The sequence below is a fragment of the Chiloscyllium plagiosum genome, chromosome 5 (assembly GCF_004010195.1).
Source record: "Chiloscyllium plagiosum isolate BGI_BamShark_2017 chromosome 5, ASM401019v2, whole genome shotgun sequence".
Lineage (NCBI taxonomy): Eukaryota > Metazoa > Chordata > Chondrichthyes > Orectolobiformes > Hemiscylliidae > Chiloscyllium > Chiloscyllium plagiosum.
Window position 1 is genome coordinate 79,277,910 of NC_057714.1, and position 15,377 is coordinate 79,293,286.

Consider the following 15,377-nt stretch of genomic DNA (forward strand, 5'->3'; position numbering starts at 1 on the left):
GGGCTGCACGTTCCGAGGGTGAGAGGTTGGAGTGGGTGAGAGGGGTGGAGAGGTTGAGGCGGTCAATGTCGCGGCGGAAGTTGGCTATGAAGAGATCGAGGGCGGGTAAGAGGGCAGCACGGGGTGTCCAGGTGGATGGGGTGTGTTGGAGGCAGGAGAAGGGGTCGTCAGAGGGTGGTCGAGAATCTTGGTTGAAGAAGTAGGCGCGGAGGCGAAGGCAGCGGAAGAATTGTTTGATGTCACGCCGCATGTTGAACTCGATCCGAGAGCATAGGGGAATGAAGGTGAGGCCTCTGCTGAGGACTGATCTTTTTTGTAAACTACCCCAATTCTGTCTCATCATCCTCCAAGCTTTGATTGTATTTAATACAATAGGAATTTTACAATGATCCATAATAAATTTCATCTTATCCATAAATAGTAGATTGATGAGAGGACATTTTGCTTGGGAGGCCTCAATATCCAACCAAATTGATTGTGGGTTACAAGAGACCCAATCAGCTACATATGATAACAGAGAACTCAGTTGGTACCACATGAAATCCGGAAAATCCAGACCTCCCCTTACTTGTGGGAGCTACAACTTATCTAATTTAATAAGGGGCTGTCTATGACTCCAAATAAAGGAACTGAGCCAACCATAGAGGTAACACAGCGTCTGTCTTGGCAACATCAAGGGGAGCATTCTTATAGGGTATAATAAGTGAGGTAGAATACTCATCTTGACCAAAGCTATTCTTCCTAGCCAGGATATTGGGAGATCTTCCCAGCGTTGGAGGTCCTGCCTTATTTTCTCTAATAAGTGTGTAAAATTAGCTTTATATAGTTGACCAAATACCGGGGTAATAAAAATACCTAAATAAAGAAAGCCTCCCAGTGACCACCAAAAGGGGAAGCGGGATCCCTCCAGAAAATTGGATATGCTGGTAAGACCTCCTAGCAGCATGGCCTCTGATTTCATAGAATTAAATTTGTAACCTGAGAACATACCAAATAAGTTAACCACTTGAATTAAGCGGGGCACTGATGTCAATGAATCATTTAAGAAAAGAAGGACGTCGTCCGCATGGAGAGTGATTTTATGCTTACCCGATCCTACCTCCGGGGCCATTATATTAGGGTCAGTTCGTATGGCTTCCGCCAGTGGCTCAATCACTAGTGTAAATAGTAGTGGTGAGAGAGGGCATCCTTGACGACAACTTCTGCCAATAATAAAACTATCTGATCTTACGCCGTTGGTAATCACCACTGCTTTGGGGTCACTATATAATACTGCAACCCATTTAGTAAAGACTTCTCAATACCAAACCGTTCCAAAGTATAAAAGAGATATGGCCATTCTACCCGATCAAATGCCTTGTCTGCATCTGGGGAGATGATTAATTCCGGTATCGCTCCCTGCTGGCAGACTTATACCATGTTTAACACTCTTCTAATGTTATTAGTTGATCTGCGATCCTTAATAAACTCCGTTTGATCCTCTTTTATAATGAATGGTAAAACCCTCTCTAATCTTAATGACAACATTTTTGATAGAATTGTAAAGTCCACATTCAAGAAGGGTATAGGTCAGTATGAAGTACAGTCATCTGGGGATTTTCTTTTCTTAAGAATGAGAGAGATATTTGCTTCTCTCAGGGAGGGCGGGAGGCTACCCTGACTGTGAATAATTACATATATCTATAAGTGGTCCAGCCAATTCATCTATAAATTCTTAATAGAACTCAGCCCGGAATCCATCTTCTCCGGGCACTTTACCGCTGTGGAGCTGCCTCACTGCCTCCTGGACTTTCTGGGTTGTCGGGGGGACGTTCAAAAGTGACACCTGCTCTGAGGTTAGGCCTGAGAGGGCCAGATTTAAAAAAAAAGACTCCATCTTCCTCATTCTATCCTCACAGCCCTCCGACTTGGACAATTCGAAATAGAACTTTCTAAAGGTTGCATTAATCTTTTTAGGATCACAAGTCAAGGTACCAGCACCTTCTCTAATAGACGTAATGGATTCGGGAGCCTTTTTCTTTCTGGCAAGGTATGCTAGATACCTTCCCGGCTTATTGCCGTATTCCAATAATCTCTGCTTCGCAAATAGTATATCCGTCTTTGCTGTTTGAGTAAATGCGGTATTCAAAGTTGCCCTGAGGGCTGTAATCCGCTATAGTTTAGTAATGGAGGGCCTATCAGCATATGCTGTCTCAGCTGTCTTCAGGCGAGCCTTGAGCAGACCTGTTGTTCTCCCTTTTGTCTTTTTCGGGTCGCAGAATATGAGATAACCAAGCCATGCGCATATGCCTTAACAGTCTCCCACATCACCGATGAGTTACTGGCCTGAATTGATATCCCAGAAAGTTTTAAATTCCTGCGAGAAATATTCTATGAACTTACTATCCTTCAATAGGAAAGATTCCATACACCAGTGTCGGGAGCCCATCTCGTCGTCATTAGTCTTAACCTCGATATACACTGCTACATGTTCAGAAATAGTTATATTAACTATTTTACAAACAATGTTGAATTCAGAAAGGCTGAGGGGACAAAAACATATCAATTCTGGTATGGCACTTGTGTGGATTAGAAAAAAAAGTAAAATCTCTACCCTCAGGGTGAAGACACCTCCACACATCTACCTGCCCCAACTCCCTATTCAGATCAGCCAACAGCCTAGATCTCAGAGATATGCCTGCGGAGCTCCTAGGCATCCTGTCCACCTCGGAGTTGATAATACAATTAAAATCTCCCCCTATAATTGTGTGATGCACCCCAAGAGCCATCAACTTGGAGAACACATCTGTTACAAATGTAAAAGAATGTGCCGGGAGGCAATAAACATTAAAAATCCCATATTCCTCTCCATACATTAGGGCTTGAAGTAATATATACCGTCTGGACTCATCTCTTATCTGGCTTAGCATTTGGAAGGGAAGATTCTTCCGGGTAAGAATGGCCACTCCCCTACTTTTTGAGCTAAAATCCTCCCTGCTGCAGCTTCGAATGCTCCTTATCAAGTAGACATGTCTCTTGTAGAAGGATTACATCAACCCTTTCTTTTTTAAGACTTGATAATATCTTTTTCCTTTTAATTGGCGAGTGGCTCCCCTTGACATTCCAGGTGCACCATTTAAACGAATGACTAGCCATGATCGTTCAAGAAAGTCCGAGACCCCCCCAGGAGGAAGAACCCCACTCAAAAGGCATTGAGTAAAGACCATAAACAATTCACATATAAAAACAACCTTTAAAGCAACTAAATCAAAACAGCTAAGAACTATTCCTAAAAAAAACATAAGTCATAATTAAAAGGAGACTTTCCCCCTTGTCCACAGGAGGCACTCCTACCTTCCAGTAATCCCACCATAACACCTCTCAGCTGGAGCCATGCCCTCGGCCCAAACATTACAAAGTAAGGTAAACAGATATCTTATAATACAAGAATTAAAAGTGGGCAACCAACCCACCCCCTCCATATTATTACCCAGGCACTTTTAACAAAACAGCAACATAAAATAGAATATATAAAATTACAATACCTGCAAATATTAAGGGACAAAAAACAACTCAGAAACATCCCCCAACAATCGGATAAACCGAGCGAGTTATAGATGAGTCAAAAGAAAGAACCCCCACCCGGAGGAAGGATGGAAAAGAGAAAGAGGGAAAGGGGAGAAGAAAAAACAGAAGGAGGCCAAAATCAAGTCATTATCCATATAGTTCAAGTCCATCAGTCTATTTGAGAGCATCCAAAAATCCTTTTACTTTTTCTGACAATCCAAAGTTATACACAGATCCTCCATGACTGAAGCATAGCATTGCTGGGTTTTGCATGGAATATTGAATATTTAAATCCCTCAGACACTTCTTTACCTCGTCAAACGTCTTCCTCTTGCGAGTTACAACCAGAGAGAGAGGAATCCTGGAACAGCATTATTTTGGAACCCTTGCATACCATGACTTGGGGTCCTTTCCCAAAACTCTGGAGGCCTCCAGCAGCATTTGTTTTTCATGCAGTGCTGAAGTCGAACTATGACCGGGTGGGGGCGCTGGTCCAACCCGACCCTGCGCACAGCAATCCGGTGGGCTTGCTCAGCCCGCACCGGGCCCAGCTCAGACTCCAGCTTCAACAGCTGTTGGAGCCATTGCTCCAAAACATCAACAAGCTGGCTTTCCTCCTCCCGTTACGGAAGGCCCAGCAACCGAATATTTTTCGGCCCAGACTCGGCGCTCCAGAGCCCAGACCTGTCCCACAGAGGATTCAGCAGCGGTCTCGGAGGCCGTGGCCTGTTGCTCTGCCCCTCCAACATGCTGTCTCTCGGTCATGCTTCTGCAGCATGACAGAGATTGACTCCCACCTGCAGCTTAACCATCTCCGAGTTGAGTCTCGCCTTTGCTGGTAAGTCCCCCGAGGTGGCCGTGGCCGTCTCGGTTGCTGCCGGGGCGGGACGTCTCTCCCTGTTGCGAACTCCATGATCCTTTACCGTTGGTCATTTCAAAATGTATCAAACTGCTAAAGTTTGATGCAGAATGACCAAAGCTGCTGGGACAAAACTATTTTTAACAGTTTAGAAAGTGAGGGGAGGGTAGGTACCCCACTTTGCCTGGGTCCTGGGCAGAGCTCAGCAGAATCAGAATTAATGTGTCGCCACCATCTTGAATCCACACCCCTGTCCAATTTTTTTAATACATCTCCCCAATTGGCAGTGCCAATACCAATCCATTGATCTATTTTTGCTGAAAGATACTTTTCTATATTCCCAGGCTCTATATACTGTATTATATTATAATTGAGTCCAATTCCTCCTATCATTATAAATAAACATTTTGTTTTTATAAATACAATGAAACTCTTTTGTTTTCTTAATATTTACATTCAATCCTGTACTCTCGCAAACCTTCTGCACTCTTTTCAGGTTAACCACCATTCCTTCATAGGTATGACTTACTAGCGCAATGTCATCCACAAAAGCCAATGACACACAATGATAGTTGTCACTGTCGGGATCTAAAAAGACCCTCTTATTACTGTCTTCCCTGCTTTATGCCTTTTAAAATATCAATTTTATTAGTTTTACATTTAAAACCTTCTACTGTAGTGCTGTTATCAAGATGTGTGTTATTAGTTTCACAAATTCTGTCGGTAGTGATAATCTATTAAGAGCTTTTAATATGTGTTTATGTCCTACCGAATCAAAGGCTTTGGCTAAATCAATAAATACAATTGCCAATTCTTGTTTTCTCTTTATCGATCAACTTATGATGTTACTTAAAATTTTGATATTCTGATCACAACCAGAGACTCCTGTAAGAAATCCTTTCTGCTGTTTATTTAGTTTGATTAATTCACTTAATCTTTTGGCCATGATCTTGGTAAAGATCCTGAGTAGGATAGGCCCTATCATTATTGGTCTCCAATTATCAATTTATCTCAATTCCCCTTTATCATTAGTTTAGGAATAAGTACTGTGCAACTGACTTTCGTTTACTTGGGAACATTACCGGTTTTCAACCATATTGAAAATATTCTAGGAAGTATTTAATTATCCATATATTGTATATAGCTATTATGTCTTTAACCTCCATGCCGTCCGGCCCAGCAGCAGTTTTTGAGTCTATTGCCCTCAGGGCCTGATCAACTTCCTCTACTGTCATTGGCTGGACTAAGGAGTTATTTAAATGGGTGTCCCTTTATATTTTGCGAAATTTTTAATATTTGATTTATCATTCGGTGTTGATAATTTGTTTCAGAAGAACTCCTCAAGTTCCTCCTTTTTTAGTGGACAAATACTATTTATGGGGGCTCCCATCAATTCCCTCACTAAATACTGTCTTCTGTGTTTGAAAAATGTTTGTACTTCCTTGAATTTAACTTTCTTTATTGCAAATTTCTACCTCGCATTATTACTTTGAGAGCTATCCCCTTTCCGGGTTTGATTCCTTCTCTCTCTAATTATCGTATTCCTCTTTTTTCCATCGTCCTTTTTCTTTAATAGCTTTTTTGTAATTTTATCCATTATTCTATTATTTTCTCTTGCTATATTACGTTTATTTTTAATTATGTTATGCTCAATTAAATTTAATAAATTGTTTATAGATTTTTTTGCTTTTATTGCTTCCTTCATTTTTATTCTCGCAAGATAGACCTAGCTTTTCTAATTTATTTTGCATCTCTTCCACATTCTCTGCCCTTACTGTTTCTTCTCTTTCTCCTTCTTCATCTTTATTATCCTTCCCAAACTCAATTTCTTCCTCATCTTCCTTATCTTCTCTATTCCTATTACTATTATTTTGCTTCACTAAGATTCTTCTTTTATCTGAAATTTATTTGGGTGTTAGTTTTTTGTTGTTCTGCTATCTTTTTTTTATATACCTACTGTCAGAATATTGTTTTTCCAACTCTTGCAACATTGCTACTTCAGTACTAGACCAGACTCCCTGTTTACATTTATTCTTATTTTGGTTATTTTGACTATCTTTATTCTTACTGACACTTTGAGTTCTTTTAGAATTCCTAAGAGCAGCATGCTTGTGTCTTTCATGTTGCCCTAGTCCTATGGCAGTAAGTAAATATGAGAGGGCACTTTTCACATTGGAAGACCTCATCTATTAAGATTTCTTTCTTTCCTTACAATTAGAATAATGGCATGCCCCCGCATGGTAGCTTCTTTCCCAATTGCATTTGCTACATCTAACCCGTACTGATTTTATGCCCCCTACATCTATTTATATGTTTCCTGAATTGTCCAGTTGTGTTATATAGGACAAGATTCACATTTTAAATTATTAATTGGATATTTTATGATCAAATTTAGTTTATCCTTGTTGGATGCAGTTGGAATTACAACCATTGGTTTAGTTGGAATATTCAATTCCTCGCTTCTATGCTCTTTAGTTGAATTAAACTTAAAAAGCTCTTTAAAATTTGAATTGTAAAATGTATTGGTTGTTAAAAGACCCAGTCTAGGAGGGGCTGACTCCTTTGACTAAATTGTTTCTCCACTCTGATTCTGAATATTTGAAATGTTTTCCCCATGATTACTATCCTAAGGTAGAAGACCTGAAGGGTCACCAGCCATCTCATATTTCTTCTGTGGCCGTATTAGCCGACCTGGAATGAGTAATACTCCAGCAATGGCTTGACTAAGATTAAAACCGCTCAATGCCAGTTAAAAGCAAAACTCGGATAAAATCCATTGCACAGTGGCTCAGTGGTTAGCACTGCTACCTCACAGCGCCAGGGACCCGGGTTCAATTCCAGCCATGTGTAACTGTCTGTGTGGATTTTGCACATTCTCCCCGTGTCTGCGTGGGTTTCCTCCAGGTGCTCCAGTTTCTTCCTACAATCCAAAAGATGGGCAGGTTAGGTGAATTTGCCATACTAAATTGCCCATTGTGTCAGGTGCATTAGTTGGAGTAAATATAGTGTAGAGTACAGGAATGGGCCTGGGTGGGTTTCGATTAGATTAGTTACAGTGTGGAAACAGGCCCTTTGGCCCAACAAGTCCACACTGACCCACCGAAGCGCAAACCACCCAGACCCATTCTCCTACATTTACCCCTTCACCTAACACTACGGGCAATTTAGCATGGCCAATTCACCCAACCTGCACATTTTTGGACTGTGGGAGGAAACCCACGCAGACACGGTGCGAATGTGCAAACTCCACACAGTCAGTCGCCTGAGGTGGGAATTGAACCCAGGTCTCTGGCGCTGTGAGGCAGCAGTGCTAACCACTGTGCCACTATGCCGATCCTCTTTGGAGGGTCGGTGTGGACTTGCTGGGCTAAAGGGCCTGTCTCCACACTGCAGGGAATCTAATCTAAAAGTAAAAACAGCAATAAGACAGTTAATGTTTGCCAAATTCTGTCAAATAATTTTGAAATTGTCCTTCCCCCTATTTAGACACAACGTTTGCACTATCTTTATCCCTTTTCATAATAACTTTGAAACTTATTTAGTTATTGTCACTATCCCAAATTCCTTGACATTTCAACCACTTGACCAGTTTCATTCTCTCAGATTAAGTCTAGCACCACCCCATTTCTAGGAAGACTATCCACTATATGCAGGAGGCACAAAAAGCTTGCACGTTTTAATCATCTCCCAGAGCTATTGCCAGGGCCTCTGGATTACTGGCCCATGGCAATGTGACAATGTCCCGGTCTCCCCTGCTGACTCTATAGCTCCCCACTCTGTCCCCACCCCTGTGATCTAGCTCTCTGCTGTGATCTGGAACTCTCCCACACCCCGACTCCAGAGTTCCCAACTCTCCTCCCAAACACCTGGGACTCCACTCCCCAACTCTTCTTTTGTGACCCCTTGTGCCCAAATTCCCCTCCCCTTGACTCCAGTGCTCCCTTTGCCATCCTCCATGGCTTACCTTACCAACCCTGGTGACCCCAGATTTGCCCCTAGGCCTTTTGCCCAGTTCCTGTTTTGCTTTCTCCAGTCCACTTTTTCTTCCATTTATCACATCCACTTCATACACCGCTGCCAGCCGGGCTGACACAGAAATTCTCAGTGGGGAGCTCCTAAACACACTCTGCCATTTGATTATAGAAAGTAACCAGCAAGCAGCTCATGCCATGCTGTAGTTCTTTGCTCAAGTTCCCTGACCTTCAGGAGATATCAGTAGGAACACTGTATTTCCAGCCTTATTGTTTTGATTAGCTTGCTATTTTGTTTATTTTTAATGAGAAAATAAGCTTGCCAGGATTGAAGATAATAAACTCAATGGGAACAGTGTTTCAATGTGGCTAACAAGAGAAGTTAAATTAGCTTGAGCTTACAAGAAGAGGCTTATAATGTTGCCAGAATTATACTAACACTGGAGAGTCGAAGAATTTTAGAATTCTGCGAATGGTAACCGATAAAGAGAAAATAGAATACAAAAGTAAATTAGTAACAGACAAAAAGGAATTCTGGGAACTTCTAAAACTATGTAAAAAGGAAGAAATTAGCAACAGGAAAATGGGTCCTTTAGAGATAGAGGAAATATTATAATTGGAATGTGGAGAAAATAGAGACATTAAACAAATATTTTTTATTAGTTTTTATGATTGTAAACACAAAAATGTAAAAAAACTTCAGAAAACCAAAATTCAGTGAGATCATCAAAGAAACAAGTATTGGTAGTGTATTGGACAGCGAAGAAGGTTACCTCAGAGTACAACAGGACCTTGATCAGATGGGCCAATGAGCCGAGGAGTGGCAGATGGAGTTTAATTTAGGTAAATGTGAGGTGCTACATTTTGATAAGGCAAATCTAGGCAGGACTTATACACTTAATGGGAAGGTCCTGGGGACTGTTGCTAAATAAAGAGACCTTGGAGTGCAGGTTCATAGTTCCTTGAAAGTAGAGTTGCAGGTAGATAGGATAGTGAAGATGGTGTTTAGTATAGTTGCCTTTACTGATCAGTGCATTGTGCAAAATTGTTGGGAGGTGATGTTGCAGCTGTACAGGATATTAGTTAGGCCACGTTTGGAATAATGCTTGTAATTCTTGGCTCTCTGCTATAAGAAGGATGTTGTGAAACTTGAAAGGTTTCAGAAAAGATTTTCAAGGGTGTTGCCAGGGTTGGAGGGTTTCAGCTATAAGGAGAGGCTGAATAGACTAGGGTTATTTTTCCTGGAGCATCATATGCTGAGGAGTGCCATTATAGAGATTTATAAAATCATAAGGAGCATGGATAGGATGAATAGAAAAGGACTTTTCTCTGGGGTGGGGGAATCCAAAACTAGAGGGCATAGGTTTAACGTGAGAGGGGAAAGATTTAAAAGAGACCTAAGGGACAATTTTTTCATGCAGAGGGTGTTGCAAGTGTGGTATGAGCTGCTAGAGGCAGTGGTAGAGGCTGGTACAATTGCAACATTTGAAAGACATCTGGATGGGTATATGAGTAGGGTTTAGAGGGATATGGGCCAAATGTTGGCAAATGGAACTATATTAATTTAAGATATCTGGTCAGCATGGACAAGTTGGACCACCCTCAATGCCATATCTCCGTATTTTGTGCAGTAGCCTACCATGGGGTTTAGAGGGATATGGGCCAAATGTTGGCAAATGGAACTATATTAATTTAAGATATCTGGTCAGCATGGACAAGTTGGACCAAAGGATCTGTTTCCATATTGTACATCTCTATGACTCTATGACAGTGTGAATTACGATTTGAAAATAGATAGTATAGATGAACTTAGAGGGTCAAAAATTCCCTCGATCTGTTCGATTACACATGAGAAGTTTAAAAGAGACGGCTACAAAACAATGGGTGGGTTGGTTTTGATCTTCTAGAATTGCCCGGAGTTTAGTATTTTTGTAATTCGATCAGGGTTAGGGTTAACCCTTATCTGCAGCCTAACCGTCATGGGACAACCACGGAGTGTTGTGTACAGTTTTGATCTCTTTACCTGAAGAAGAATATATTGCAATAAAGAGTTTGCAATAATGGTTCAGAAAACTTATTCTTTGAATCAAGGGATTGTCTTATCTGGAATATCAAATATTCTACACCTAAATTCACAGCACAGGTATTTGAGTGATTACCTTATTGGAACCTAAAGTCTTGAGATGATAGATGCTTGCATTCTATTTTTTCTGGCTTGAAATCTAGGAATCGTAGCCTTAGAATAAAGGGTTTTTAGGAGAAATTTAGGAGATGAGAAATTTCTTTACTCATACTGTGAATTCTTGATCTTTACTTTCATAGGTTGGAATTCCTTGCCACAGAGAGTTGTAGAGGAAGAGACCTTATGTATATTCAAGGCTAAGGTTAATAGATTCTTAATCAATAGGGGAAGCAAGTGTTCGTAGAATCCCTACCTTGTGGAAGCAAGCCATTTGGCCTATCGTGTCCACACTGACCCTCTGAACAGCATGCTACCTAAACCCATCTCCTACTCTATCCCAGTAATCCTGCATTTCTCATCCCTAACCCACCTAACCTACACATCCTTTGACACAATGGGCAATTTAGCATGGAAAATTCACCTAATCTGCACATGTTTGGACTGTGGGAGGAAATCGGAGCACCTGGAGGAAACCCACGCAGACAGAGGATGAATGTGCAAACTCCACATAGATAGTTGCCCGTAAGTGGAATCAAACCCAGGTTTCTGGCGCTGTGAGTCAGTAGTGTTAACCACTGAGTCACGACGCCACATATTGTAGGGAAATGGCAGGAAAGTGGACATAAAGAATGTTGGATCTGCCATGGTCCTATTGAATGATGGAGCAGGGTCAAGAAGCCAAATAGCCTACTCCTGTGCCTATTTTGTATGGTTGTGGATGCTTATTTGGAGTTTATTCAAGGCATAGATTGCTAGACTTTAGTAAATAAGAGCATTTGGGAGAAATGGCAATAAGTTGGAAAGATAGAAGTCAAGTACAAGATCAGCTATTACTTTATTGAATGGCAGAACAAGTTTCAAGAGCTGAATGGCCATTCTTGCCCCTCTTTTTCCAGTTCTTCTGTTCTTATATTCTTAACCACTCCCTTGAAATGGGGATTGCTGTTGTTCCTTTTGTCCGAGGAGGCACTTGATTACATGTGGTATAGTCTGGATAGGTCTACAGTTCTGAAGAAGAGTCACTGGATCCAAAACATTAACTCTGTTTTCTAACCATAGATGCTACCAGACCTGGTGAGCTTTTCCATCAATTTCAGTTTTTGTTTTTGTTTATGTTTTCCAGCATCCACAATTCTTTTGTTTTTTTATGTAGGTATACATTTCTTGAATTTCAGTAGCTCCATTTCATAACCAGTAATTGCCATGTGAACATTTTGATTCTATCCCGCCATGACATCATTGCTTTGATGGAATTTTTGCATTAAAATCCATTTTGGAAGGCTAACTCCTGAAATTTCACAGATATTGCCTTTTTAACCAAAGGTGGCCCTTTGCACCCCGATGGAAATGCACCTGCCTAGCTTTGCATTTAACCTAAGCTCTCCTATATAAATTATTGCACTAATTAGTTCACTGACTACTTTCTGCACTTGGTAAAACAAAAGCAAGTTGAAATAAATACGTTGACTGCCAAGTTTGTTTAATTTGTTTAATTTTCTTAGATTTCTAAGCAAAATCAGTTTGCATGGGCCAGCAAAATAGTGACTTGCTGAAATTTTAATGGTATTGTCCCTTTAAGAGAGACACTTGACTTTGGACAACTAGGGTTGGGCATGCATGAATCTATAATTAAATGGTATCCAAACTGGATGTTTTTGTCACATGGATGGTTGTATAATTCAGATGAGGCATGTTCTTATAGTCCACTGGCTGATTTAAAATTCCTTTTTTTTCCTCCAAATTTACTGTGGTATGTACTGGTTCATTGGTTAGTTTTTGTGATCAATGGATAGGAGTATAAAATCATGTCATGCAATTACAATTCACTTCAAGTTACAGGTAGTTATTATTTCTGCCGGAGTTTGCTTTGCTTGATTCAATTAAATTTACTATTTGTTATCCTGAACCAAAGACAAATAATTTATGAAATTGGAGAAATTTTTGACAATTTATTATTGATAATGTTTTATGATGATAAGAATATTTAATAATAGTTAATACTGATTGAATATTTTATTTGTGTGTGATTGCATTTTTCCCCCTAGGAATTGAGTGATCTTCATGCAGATGCATTGCATGTACTAGCAAACTGTCTGGAAGAGGCACAGAATGTTACAATTATCCGTGAATCAGGAGCTCTGGAAAAGTTTTTGTTATTTGTAGCTACCTCCTCGTTTCCTGAAGCACAGAGGCATGCAACTAATGCAATAACAAGATCAGCTCGTAACAGTATGTTAGAACTTGATTTTACCAAATACATTTAAAGTGGATTATTACCAGTATGAAATTTTTATAAGTTGTAATTTACTGCTAAAACTTAATGATTAAAACAATATTCCAGGATCTATGTAAATATAATAGAATTAATAGTACTTTGTTTGTCTGCCACTTATATGCATATTATGGTACAGCATATTTTCATATGGAAATTAAATGCAGCTGTCATTTTTAAACAATGCTAAGTAGTAGAGTCGCGTATGGTGTTCGCCCAAAAAGTAACAGTTCTTCTAGATGCATTTATTCTGGGAGAGAGAATAATCAACTACCAAATGCAGAACTGAAAGTGAAATGTCACATGAAAGGACACCAGAAAGTCAGAAAATGGAGTTACCCTATTGACAGCCTCAAGTCAGCTCCCTTATTCAGTTTACTCATGGCAACTTACCTTCAACTCGTTTTATGAATCTCCGCTCCATACTCTTTCATACGCTTACCAAAAACATTCTCTTAACAATTTGGATGAAGGCTGAGGGAATTGTTGTTTAGTTTGCAGTTGACATAAAGATAGGTGGAGGAGTAGGTAATGTTGAGATGGCAGGGAGACAGCAGAAGGACTTGGATAGGCCAGGAGTATGGGAAAAGAAGTGGCAGGTAGAATACAATGTAGTAAAGTGTAAGCTTATGCACTTGGGTAGGAAGAGTAGAAGTATAGATTATTTTCTAAACTATTTTTCAGAAAGCACAAAGACACTTAAGAGTCCTATTTCAGGAATTTGTTAGGGTTAACAAACAGGTTCACTTGGCAGTTAGGAGGGTAAATGCAATGTTAGCATTTGTTTCAAGAGGGCTAGAATACAAGGGCAGAGATGCATTGCTGAGATTGTGTAAGGCTCTGGTCAGACCGCATTTGGAATATTGTGAGCAGTTTTAGGCCCCATATGTGCTGGTGTTGAAAAGGAGATTTATAAGAATGACCCCTGCGGTGAAGAGATTGTCATATGAGGAACGGTTGAGGTCTCTGCATCTGTACTCAGTGAAGTTTAGAAGAATGAGGGGTGATCTCATTGAAACTTACAGAATACTCAGAGGCCTGAATAGAACGGATGTGGAGAAGATGTTGTCACCAGTCAGAGAGAATAGGACCTGAGGGCACATTTTCAGAGTGAAGGTATGAACCTTTAACTGAAATGAAGAATTTCATCAGCCAGATGGTTGTTAATCTGTGGAACTCAGTGCCATAGAAAGCTGTGGAGGCCAAGTCATTGAATAAAGACAGAGATAGATAGGTTCTTGATTTGTAAGGGAATCAAAGGTAGAACATAGAACATAGAACATAGAACATAGAACATAGAACATAGAACAATCCTGCCTTACAGCATCGTAATTTCCCTTCCCCCAATTATAAAATCTACCTTGTTGTGCGCACCTATCTCTCTCCAAAGGTGTTTGGAAGATGGGGGAGAATAGGGTTGAGAAACATGTCAGTCATGATCAAATGGTGAAGCATATTTGATGGGCCAAATGACCTAATTCTGCTCTTATATCTTAGGTCTCATGATCTATTTCTATCTGGAAATTTCAAACTACCCCAGTACCAAATTCTTTTGAGTAATCCCAGATTTCTACCTTTTTACATGAAAAGATATTTCTTCATTTTGCTTCTGAATGGCTCGCTCTACATTTAAATTTATGTCTGTTTCTTCTTGATTCTTCCACCAGAAATTGTTCTCTGTATGTACCCTGTCAATTCCATTTAACATTTTAACTCAATTGGATCATTTCTCAGTCTTCTACATTCAAGGGAATATGAACAACTTGTCCTTCCCATTAACCATTTAAGTCTGGTATTGTTTTGCGTTACCTGTCTCTTCCCCACTGTAATATTATATAGAAATACTGTGCTTATTGGCAGGTAACAAAAGAGTCTTGGTAATTGTATGCTGCTGATATTTACTCAATTAAAGGAGAATATTACTGCAGAAGAAAGTATTTTCAAAATTGTATGCAAATTTTTTAACAACCTTTTAAAGTTGTTTTCAAACCTGTTTATTGAATCATCAATCCTTCATGCTGACACCTCTCAAACTATGTCAACTTAATTCAACTACAGGTTCAGAGTTTAACTAAGACCTTCTCATGTTCTTCCCCATATCGGTTCCCCATGGGAGACTGATTAGCAAGGTTAGATCTCACGGAATACAGGGAGAACTAACCATTTGGATACAGAACTGGCTCAAAGGTAGAAGACAATGGTGGTGGTGAAGGGTTGTTTTTCAGACTGGAGGCCTGTGACCAGTGGAGTGCCACAAGTATCGGTGCTGGGTCGTCTACTTTTTGTCATTTACATAAATGATTTGGATGCGAGCATAAGAGATACATTTAGTAAGTTTGCAGATGACACCAAAATTGGAAGTATAATGGACAGTGAAGAGGGTTACCTCAGATTACAGCAGGATCTTGACCAGATGGGCCAATGGGCTGAGAAGTGGCAGATGGAGTTTAATTCAGATAAATGCGAGGTGCTGTATTTTGGGAAAGCAAATCTTAGCAGGACTTATACAGTTAATGGTAAGGTCCTAGGGAGTGTTGCTGAACAAAG

The 15,377-nt window shown here is 40.2% G+C and overlaps 1 protein-coding gene across 6 annotated transcripts in view; it reads left to right on the forward strand.

Moving 5' to 3' along the window:
- The window catches only part of armc3 (armadillo repeat containing 3), a 201,039-nt gene that overhangs the window by 85,929 nt on the left and 99,733 nt on the right, over positions 1 to 15,377 (forward strand). For all 6 annotated transcript variants that reach the window (XM_043690445.1, XM_043690444.1, XM_043690441.1 and 3 more), the window contains exon 9: positions 12,604 to 12,787. In XM_043690445.1, coding sequence (XP_043546380.1) covers positions 12,604 to 12,787 — 184 coding nt within the window. The remainder of the gene's footprint in view (positions 1 to 12,603; positions 12,788 to 15,377) is intronic.